The following is an 11,222-nucleotide window of genomic DNA, read 5'->3' on the forward strand; positions in this document are numbered from 1 at the left end:
AACGCACCACTTCAAGTTACATAATAATTTATAGCTTTTTTGGCTGATGGCCGAAGAAGCTCTTAATTTAAACGTGCATTCAGCACGCAGGTAAGTATTGATAATAAAATTTTGACGTGGCTAAGTTAAATATTCTGGGCGAGAGAATTAATTAAATTACACTGCACGCAGTAGATGAGCTCTGAACTGGCCCTTTTGAGATCCGCTATCGCTATAATTTTATAGGTATTAAAAAGAAACTTTACACATCTTCATAGTCATAGCGGACCTCCAACCTATTTAAATCTAAACATCCTAGCCTTATTTATTAGCCTACTTAATCTATCTTGCTTCCTTCAGTTTTGAGACGAAAACCACAAAATCATGAATTTCCACTAAAATCTTAATTTGTGAAATCCAAAGTACTGTTTTTATTAAATCATTATGAAAGATGAATCTAAATATAAATTTTGAAGTCTCTAGCTCTCTTCTGTTGCGCCAATGATTTTTTTAGAAAAACGTCCAAATTTCGAAAATGACTTAAGTTATCGAACTGATATTCAACACACATTAATTTAGTATTATTCGTGACATGCTAGAAAAGGTTTAGGTCATTTGCTTGATTTTTAAGGTATTGTGCAACATTTATGACGTCAGAGCTAGTTACAGAGTTACAGCAGACTGGCTGGCACACAATGGAAACTGATGTGAATTTACTACAGCGTGAGTAGGCTGCTTCCCTACAAGGGTATCCTCCGCCACACACCATCAGGTGGCTTGCGGAGTATGGATGTAGATGTAGATTTAGATAAAATTATGTAGAATCAGTGTAATTGTGATCTTAGACCTTCCTATCCAGTAAATTCTGAACTTGGGTGCAATTTAACCACTTCTGTAGGCCAACAGGACTAAGACTAGGTAAACTGGCAACCATGCAAGCTGGGTCAGTTTTCCTGACACTTTTTGCCATCAGTTATAATAACTGGGTAGAAAAATCATGGCGAAAACATAGAAGAAGACTGACAGTTATTGTGCTTATAAATCATCTTGTCCAATAAATCTTGATCTTTTCTGCAATCTAACCACACTGGTAGACAGCTGGGCTGTGTGTGCATAAATCTAGCTACCATGCAAGCTGCCCCAACTTTCCCGATCAAGAGGTTAACATTCGAGCGCACTTCCCACCATTTTTAACTCACCCACTCGGCCTGGAGCAGTGAGGGAGGGTGGTGAGGGGGAAGGGAACGAGATTTGGCAACAATTAAGTATGGGTCAGGGATCACACTATCCCATTACTTACAGTCTACTCCCGGTAAAACATTCTCTCCTACTTGACATTGTTAAAGTGTTTCACAACTCCCTATCAATACATCAGTAATAAGGATCTCATCCAAACCAAGTACTTTATCTTGTACAGCTCTCTGAACGCATTAAATGTTGAATTTTGCCCACAGCTCACCCGAAAGTTCGCCTCTTCATTACGCAAGGTGGTCTCCAGAGCATGAATGAGGCCATGTACCACGCAGTTCCGTTTCTAGTCATCCCATTCATGGGTGACCAGCCACATATTGCTGCCAAAGTTGCCCAAGCCGAGATCGGCGTGAGAATGGAGTTGAGGGACGTTACGAAGGACACACTACTGTCTGCTATACGAACTGTTGTGGAGGATCCAAAGTAAGTAATCTACATTCCTATCAGATTATGTGTCTTGAACACTTGTGATATGATCTAATATTACCACACTTATTTCTATTTCAATAACGCCAACACTGTAACTAAGCACATTGAATCAAAAATGACTCATTTCCTGAAGATATAACGGTGTCAGGTATACCACCGCTTCTAGCCGCGTTAAAGGCCCATCTTCGGCACGAAATTTCTTCAGGTATTTCAAGGTGAAGACACTCACGATAAAACCCTATTCAGTTTATGTGGGATTACGACCGGGTGAGTAAGCGGGCCATCTGAGCTGGGATACGTCGCTTGAGTGTTCGTCAACAAGACTGCCTTGTGGTAACGGCTGTTATCGTCTTGTACGGCGGGTGTGTTCACAGCACACTGATCTTGAACAAGGAGAAGAAGGAGAAGGTCTTGGTCACCGAGGATGCTGAGACAAACACCCTGGTTTACGTTCCCGATAACCTAAGTAAGTGAACCAGAGTAGTGATACGAAATACCAGACCTTAACTACACGTCATATACACTCTCGGTTAAAGGCCTCAATTCACCATCGATGCTCTCGAAGCTCAGCATCTTTCCAAAGCTACTAAATCGCGACTCGTCGGACACGCCTGCAAGCAACTTCTGTCCAATCCAGTAAATGACGTTTTGTAGGCGTTCACAACTGTGGAATTGTCTCATAACGAAGACGACAGCTTCACCTGTATCATAAATATCTACATACGATCCAACTAGTTCGGCAGCATTAGAACCACATCTTCACGTTTACATCGGACCGAAACATACGGAGATCCTTTTTTGGTTAAAATTTACTTGAACTACATACGAAACTATATAGGAAAATTTACGTACGCATATTTTACTTCATACTTTAGTTCAAGCAATAATCAATAGATCACCCAACTTTCTTAGTTAAATTGTGATAAATATGAAACTTCCTGGCAGATGAAAACTGTGTGCCCGACCGAGACTCGAACTCGGGACCTTTGCCTTTCGCGGACAAGTGCTCTACCATCTGAGCTACCGAAGCACGACTCACGCCCGGTCCTCACAGCTTTACTTCTGCCAGTATCTCGTCTCCCACTTTCCAAACTTTACAGAAGCTCTTCTGTGAACCAGGAGAACTAGCACTCCGGAAAGAAAGGATACTGCGGACACATGGCTTAGCCACAGCCTGGGGGATGTTTCCAGAATGACATTTTCACTCTGCAGCGGAGTGTGCGCTGGTATGGAACTCCGTGGCAGATTAAAACTGTGTGCCCGACCGAGACTCGAACTCGGGACCTTTCCCTTTCGCGGGCAAGTGCCCTACCAACTGAGCTACCCAAGCACGACCCACGCTCCGTCCTCACAGTCTTACTTCTGCCAGTATCTCGTCTCCTACCTTGCAAACTTTACAGAAGCTCCTCTGCGAACCTAGCATTCATTCTGGAAACATCCCCCAGGGCGGTGGCTACGCCATGTCTCCGCAGTATCCTTTCTTTCAGGAGTTCTAGTTCTGCTAGGTTCGCAGAAGAGCTTCTGTAAAGTTTGGAAGGTAGGAGACGAGATACTGGCAGAAGTGAAGCTGTGACGACCGGCCGTGAGTCGTGCTTCGGTAGCTCAGATGGTAGAGCACTTGCCCGCGAAAGGCAAAGGTCCCAAGTTCGAGTCTCGGTCGGGCACACAGTTTTAATCTGCCGGGAAGTTTCATCAGTGCACACTCCGCTGCAGGGTGAAAATCTCATTCTGTGATAAATATGTTCAACGGTCAAGAAGATGGTAGCTTGATCTAAAATTTGGCAAAGTACAGGATAGTCATCCGTGTATAGAACATCTAGGATAAGCATATAGCGGTAAAACAGACGCGTGCCAAAGAAAAAAACAAATGACATCTGTAGGTGTTGAAAGCTACGTTCACAATTGATTGGCGTCTCCATAGAGTGCTGTGTGCACAACGACCATATACGTGAAATTAGAAGGAAGGTCAGCGTTGGCCGTAATTTTGATGGTTTATTGACAGCAAAATCGATTTTCAATCGCATGGTGATCATCTTCAGTGCTGTAGTGTACAAATTAAAATCATAGGCACTGGTGTCAAGTTATTATCAATAACCAAAGCTATGAAACGATCACAATGAGTTTAATTTGTGCACTACAGCACTGAAGATGATCACTATGTGATTGAAAATCGATTTTGCTGTCAATAAACCATCAATATTACGACCAACGCTGACCTTCCTTCCAATTTACGTTCACAATGGTAAGGTACAATAAATTTCTTAAAGCAGACATGGTATGATGATCTATTTTATAAGTAGTATTTTATCTACATTTTTACCTTCACACCCTATCGCACAATCATACAGGATCTGCTTTATGAGAATTATTTTGCCTTACCAATATGAACGTAGCTTTCAGGACCAAAACATATCATTTTTTTTTTGTTCTTTCAATGCATCTGTTTTACACTTCAACCTAGATTTCCTGTATCGGGATGATGTTTCGTGTATTCTCCCATATTTTGAAATGTACTACCAACGTCTTGACGATTGAACATTTTTATCGCAACTGGGCAAACGGTCCGATATTGCGGTGCCTGTGTTGCTAACAAGTACGACGCTAAGTTCTCTCGATCGTGCATGCTTGTTGGAAGGAACGCGCAGTATGGGGATTACAGCCGTTATGAAATAATTGATACGTATCGCAGCTGTAAACCATCAACTGTATAACGAAATGAATACAATGAAAATTTGTGCTGGACAGTGACTCGAACACAGATTTTCCGCAATAAGTGGTATTTTCACTGTCGTCTTTTGCTTATACAGCTGACGGCTGTCCAACATGTACGTGAACAAAGAATGTTGGGTCATCTACTGCTTATTGTTTGAACTGAATTATGAAATAAAAGTGAGTAAATAATTTCCCTATATAGTTTCTTCCGTTTTTCAACTACATTTTAAACGAAACAGTATTCTTATACAGTATGCTGTTGTTTGTACAGGCATGTGTCCTTGAAGATATGGCTCTAAATGTGTGAAACTAAAACTTTTTCCATTTCACTCCGGGACTGGTACAGCAAGAAATATGTGTGATATGAAGAAACAAGCAGTTTTGGTTGCGGTGTTAAAAAATTTTTTTACTTGCCAATGACGCATTTTACCTTAATTTTGCATCTTCGGCTAGGTCTACGGAAGAAATAGATAATTTCATATTAGTGGCATGACCCCACCTAGTGACACTGGATTTCCAAGAAAACATAAAAGAACTTATCGATATTCGATAGCTGTGAATAAATGGGATGTTGTTGTTGTGGTCTTCATTCGAGAGACTGGTTTGGTGCAGCTCTCCTTGCTACTCTATCCTGTGCAAGCTTCTTCATCTCCCAGTACCTTTTGAATCTGCTTAGTGTATTCATCTCTTGGTCTCCCCCTACGATTTTTACCCTCCACGCTGCCCTGCAATACTAAATTAGTGATCCATTGATGCCTCAGAACATGTCCTACCAAACCGATCCCATCTTCTAGTCAAGTTGTGCTACAAATTTCTCTTCAAATGGTTCAAATGGCTCTGAGCACTATGGGACTTAACATCTATGGTCATCAGTCCCCTAGAACTTAGAACTACTTAAACCTAACTAACCTAAGGACATCACACAACACCCAGCCATCACGAGGCAGAGAAAATCCCTGACCCCGCCGGGAATCGAACCCGGGAACCCGGGCGTGGGAAGCGAGAACGCTACCGCACGACCACGAGATGCGGGCAAAATTTCTCTTCTCCCCAATTCTATTCAGTACCTCCTCATTAGTTATGTTATCTGCCCATCTAATCTTCAACAATCTTCTGTAGCACCACATTTCGAAAGCTTCCATTCTCTTCTTGTCTAAACTATTTATTGTCCACATTTCACATCCATCCAAGGCGACACCCTATACAAATACTTTGAGAAATGACTTTCTGACAGTTAAACCTATACTCGATGTTTACAAATTTCTCTTCTTCAGAAACGCCTTTTTTGCCATTGCCAGTCTACATTTTATATCCTCCCTACTTCGACTGTCATCAGTTATTTTGCTCCCGAAATAGCAAAACTCATCTCGTACTTTAAGTGTCTCATTTCCTATTCTAATTCCCTAAGCATCACCTGATGCAGTTAGACTACATTCCATTATCCTTGCTTTCCTTTTCTTTATGTTTATCTTATAGCCTCTTTTCAAGACACTGTCCATTCCGTTTAACAGCTCTTCCATGTCCTTTGCTGTCTCTGACAGAATTACAATCTCGTCGGCGAACCTCAAAGTTTTTATTTCTTCTCCATACATTTTAATTCCTACTCCGAATTTTTCTTTTATTTCCTTTATTGCTTGCTCAATGTACAGACTGAATAACATCGGGGATAGGCTACAACCCTGTCTCACTCCCTTCCCATCCACTGCTTACCTTTCATGCCCCTCGACTCTTATAACGGCCATAACTCCCTGTATTTTACCCCTGTCACCTTCAGAATTTAAAGAGAGTATTCCAGTCAACATTTTCAAAAGCTTTCTATAAGTCTACAAATGCTAGAAACGTAGGTTTGCCTTTCCTTAATCTATCTTCTAAGATAAGCCGTAGGGTCAGTGTTGCCTTATGTGTTTCTACATTTCTACATGACATACCGCGCGTAAAAATAACCCAGTAGGTAAATGTTCCTTGTCATAAATGTACACGCCATCCAAGCCCTGTTTGACTCAGTGCCCAGACGTATCAGCGCCGATATTACGGCCAGAGGTGGCTGTTCTGGTTACTGATTTTCCAGGATCTGTAAACCCAAACTGCGTGAAAATGTAATCACATGTCAGTTCTGGTATAATATATTTGTCCAATGAATACCCGTTTATCATCTGCATTTCTTCTTGGTGTAGCATTTGTAATGGCCAGTAGTGTATATTTTAGCACTTTGCCACCTAATTCTGTTTGTTCATTACTAAAGGAGGTATTGGTAAGGTTGACCAACCTGCTAGATAATGAAAACATGCCTTCACGAGAGTGCGAGGGCAGCCACGTCACACAGTTATCTTGCACTTAATAATCATGTATATAAATGATGCGAATGACACGCTCTGGGTAGTAGCGTAACTGGTTTTCTAGTGGATGTCTTTGTAAATCATCTCAACTGTAAATTTTTCGAGAAGTCACCGACGTGTTATAATATCCCATTTTATCGCTCTATGTCGATGATGTAACAGTTGGATTTAATGGTGATGCTTCAGAGAATGTTACACTAACCAATGAATTCAATGCGCTCCATCCCAAAATGGTGTTCACCCATGAAAACATGGACCAAGTATTACGTTATCTTCACATGCGGTTGCTTCTAGTTGTTACTAAACTCCACATTGACATTTTCAGAGAAATGACCACGAGCGGCTACACCGTAACAACCCCGGCAATATAGGTCCAGTTTTTAAAAGCAATGCCTGCGCGGCTTCAAGTATTAGCTCTTAGTGTCTCAGCTATCAGCGTAGAACTTGAGAACCTCAAACGCATTTTGTTAAAAATGTCTACAGCGCTTCTATAGTAAATAAACTCTATGAAGAAAATATGTGTAAAAATCACGTTACTTCTCCTAACACTCTGTATGATGTACATATCAACTACATACACTTGCCTTTTTTACGTAACTTTTGGTAGGATCTAGCTAAACTCTTCCGTGGAATAGACGTTCAAGTAGTTCTCTCTGGAGGTAAAACTATTCGGTTTACGTACATACGAAGTGAGCAGTCGATCAGAGGTAAATACCGATGTTGAAGCGTGTACTTGCTAAAATGTGACGAAAGTCAAGCCGCGTACGTTTCCCAAAGTGGCAGAACACTGTAAGTCATATTTCAAGAACACCTCATAAATAAAACGGCCAAGTTAGACATCACTCGGGCCTTGCGTCATACCTAAAATCTAGTGCCCTTCGCCCTCCCACGTTGCAAAATTTAAAGATTCCCCACTATGCTCAAAAAGGAAAGGCATTTAACATCCTGAAAGAAATGGAAGTAGCGAACTAAGCGCATATGACAAACACACAGGCGACTCCTAAATGTGTAACTGGCTGGAAGGTAGCAAGTGTATTTCGACACAATGAGATCATTATTTAAAATGAATGGCTAAGCGCTGGATGCTGTGTAATAAAATTATGCTACATGCTGCGTTTTGTAAAAGGTTATCTTGTTAAATTTTTAACTTTTAGAGTGTACAGATTTTTATTTTTAGTTTGTAATTTCAGTGTGTGTTCTATCTTACGGACACTGTGAGATACAGGTGTCGCTAGCGGTCATGCGCTGATATAACTTTACGTTTTTAACAAGGAGAACCATTATAGTTTGGAAAATGAACTTTTTAAGCTTGTTGATTCTTACAGTGCACCTTATAACGCATAGCTGCCATTGGCTCTCTTGAGCTGATGTAACCATATGTCTGTAACAAGAAGTTTCATTATTGTCTGGAAGTACGATTTTTGACTCTTTTTATCAGCTTTTGCACTGAGGGAGGGCTGTGTTTGTATAGGGTGTCATGTAGTCAACAAAAAAATGGTTCAAATGGCTCTGAGCACTGTGGGACTCAACTTCTAAGGTCATCAGTACCCAAGAACTTAGAACTACTTAACCTAACTAACCTAAGGACGTCACACACATCCTTGCCCGAGGCAGGATTCGACCCTGCCACCGTAACGGTCGCGCGGTTCCAGACTGTAGCGCGTAGAACCGCTCGGCCACCTCGGCCGGCCATAGTCTACACTGCCAGTTTTTGACATTGATGTGACTACGTACTATATTTGATGTTTTGTTTGCATTTAACAGCATCTCCCTGAAGTGTAGTTTACGACTTAGATGCCGCACGTGCTTGGCATCTGGAAATCGCACTGGCACTATTACCCAGTAGCGACAAGTAGCTGACATGGCACGATCTCGTGCATGAGGGGGTATGGGGAGGGGCTTGGTTCCGGTTTTACGGAGATTTGGGTATGCTCAATGTTGTTGGCTATAATACTACTTGAGACACTCAAAATTGTTATCCGGAGGTACTATTGCGTAACTCTGTCAACAATAAAAAAATATATAATAAAATATTTACATGTGGTGACTGGATGGGCTTTTTTGTTTCAAAATAGTTGATAATTTGGTTTGAATATAAATTACTTTTTGAAAATTGGTTGATTAATAAAGAGTAATCGCGAGCAAACTTGTTGCTCACGTTAATTGCTGTAATACGAACTAATCTCGAAACACGTTTCATTTAAATTAAGACCTGAAATAACCTGTTGGTATTTTTGCCTCGGCTAGACATTCTTATCGAGCACGAGATCTTTGATTATTATTTGCAATTGCCCACACACGCGCGAGAGAATTCTTTATTACCATTTTTAATAATTAAATTGTAGTCCGTGTCGTGGCTCTGGATGTCGGCCAAGAATTGAAAATGAAAATCTTAAAACTTCGTCTTCTTCTGCTGCGTCAGTCGGCTGTGGGAAAAATTTTTATTATATTTTAAGGCAACGAATTCTTCGCTTCCGCGAATTTCATGAGATTGCCACGTAATGGCGTCTGTGGCTGCAGCGGCGGCTGCAATTGTTGCGCTGAAAGAATAGTGGTATTTAAAGAAAACGGACATGAGATAGGGCTCAACTCTTACAAATAAAAGTGAATAATAACATTAAACTAATATATCATTAGATTAATATTAAAGTGAGCTTACATTCAACTGCCGTGAACCAATATGTCCGACTTCTCACACAGCAGAAAAGAGAGAGAGAGTGAACTGATAAAAGAAGCCAATTGAACACAGTTCATCTTTACATTAATTGTTCATTGTGCCGGGGACCAGCATGCTAGAATTGTCCAGTAGTCTGATAAATCCTGTCATGCGGCCATAATCATCACATCGGAAACCTGTTCACATGAATTATCTGTGGACGTATGAGAGCTCCGTCAATGCACTGCCCTTTTACACCTCGTGTACGCGACACTACCGCCATCTGTTTATATGCACATCACGTGAATGTTGTCACCTCAGCGAAAATCTTCAGAAGCATATTATGCAATTGACAATTACGAATCCGTTTCTCTTGGAACGGAAATGTGACCAGACTGTTTGCAGTCATACATTTCTTATGACACTCGATGGGTTTATACGTCATTTTCGACTTCCCTTGATTACTTGCCAGAAGAATAGGTTATTTCACACTGGGATCCGTACCAGATCGGGTTGACAGAGGAGATAGAGAATATCCAAAGAAGAGCGGCGCGTTTCGTCACAGGGTTATTTGGTAAGCGTGATAGCGTTACGGAGATGTTTAGCAAACTCCAGTGCCAGACTCTGCAAGAGAGGCGCTCTGCGTTGCGGTGTAGCTTGCTGTCCAGGTTTCGAGAGGGTGCGTTTCTGGATGAGCTATCGAATATATTGCTTCCCCCTGCTTACACCTCCCGAAGAGATCACGAATGTACAGTTAGAGAGATTCGAGCACGCAAGGAGGCTTTCCGGCAGTCGTTCTTCCCGCGAACCATACGCGAGTGGAACCGGAAAGGAAGGTAATGACAGTGGCACGTAAAGTGCCCTCCGCCACACACTGTTGGGTGGCTTGCGGAGTATAAATGTGGATGTAGATGGAAAAAATTTTGTGATCTCTGATCATGGATCGCTGAGCATCAACAATGCTTTGTTGCTAAGCACTCTCCCGAATGATCTTTATCCGCTGGTTTGGTGTGTAGACGTAAGTCGCTATCCTTTCTTCGGTTCTATACGGGCAAAATCACAATCATAAGGCAGGTATCAGTAGCACTAGTTCATGCACCTGTGCTGTCATGAATATCATTGGCTCCATAAAACACCCCAGAAGTGAGAACTCTCTGCTGCTTTCACCGTCAATGACTTTCCTGGCGTGATGTGAATACACTGACACCAGTAACTTACGAAATGCCAAAAGATGTATTTTTGTTGTACAGGAATTAACGATTTCATTCGCTGCTTTAGAGGACAGCTGAACTTATCGTTTTGTTTCCACTGTGCAGGTACATGGACAATACGAAGAGACTGTCGGCCGTGTTCCGCGAGCACAAGTCGGACTCTCTGGAGCGTGCCGTGTGGTGGATCGAGTACGTGATCGGCCATAAGGGAGCCCCACACCTGCGGAGCGCAGCCCTCGACCTGCACTGGTGGCAGCTGCTGCTGCTGGATGTCGTCGCTTTCGTTCTGGCGGTCGCCGCTCTCACACTCTTCGTCGTCTACTTCGTCACGCGGCGGGTAGTTTCCTTCTTCAGAGGCAGCAAACAAAAGCAGAAGCAGAAGAAACACTGATCAACCAAAAAATGCACTGTGGGCAGTGTAGTGTTTCGTAATCTGAGCTTCGATAATCTTGCCATGCCCCCGGTTCCTAAGGAATAGGAAAATCCAAATTGTAACACATTACATGTGTTTTATTTTCTGCCAGACGGAGTGTACATCAAATTAACGTTGCGTTAGCTTGCAGTCTGGTATTGTATAATTCTCAGGCACTCCTGGGTGGGCAATTCAAGCTGTAGTCTTGCAAGAAAACCAAATGACAATCGGGGTTT

At 42.0% G+C, this 11,222-nt stretch overlaps 1 protein-coding gene across 1 annotated transcript in view; it reads left to right on the top strand.

The window, feature by feature from the left end:
* The window catches only part of LOC126456681 (UDP-glycosyltransferase UGT5-like), a 46,838-nt gene extending 35,873 nt beyond the window's left edge, over positions 1 to 10,965 (top strand). Inside the window, exons 3-4 of the mRNA XM_050092422.1 lie at positions 1,434 to 1,653; positions 10,680 to 10,965. Coding sequence (XP_049948379.1) covers positions 1,434 to 1,653; positions 10,680 to 10,965 — 506 coding nt within the window. The remainder of the gene's footprint in view (positions 1 to 1,433; positions 1,654 to 10,679) is intronic.
* Positions 10,966 to 11,222: the final 257 nt, after the last annotated feature.

Source organism: Schistocerca serialis, chromosome 2, assembly GCF_023864345.2.
Source record: "Schistocerca serialis cubense isolate TAMUIC-IGC-003099 chromosome 2, iqSchSeri2.2, whole genome shotgun sequence".
Taxonomy (NCBI): domain Eukaryota; kingdom Metazoa; phylum Arthropoda; class Insecta; order Orthoptera; family Acrididae; genus Schistocerca; species Schistocerca serialis.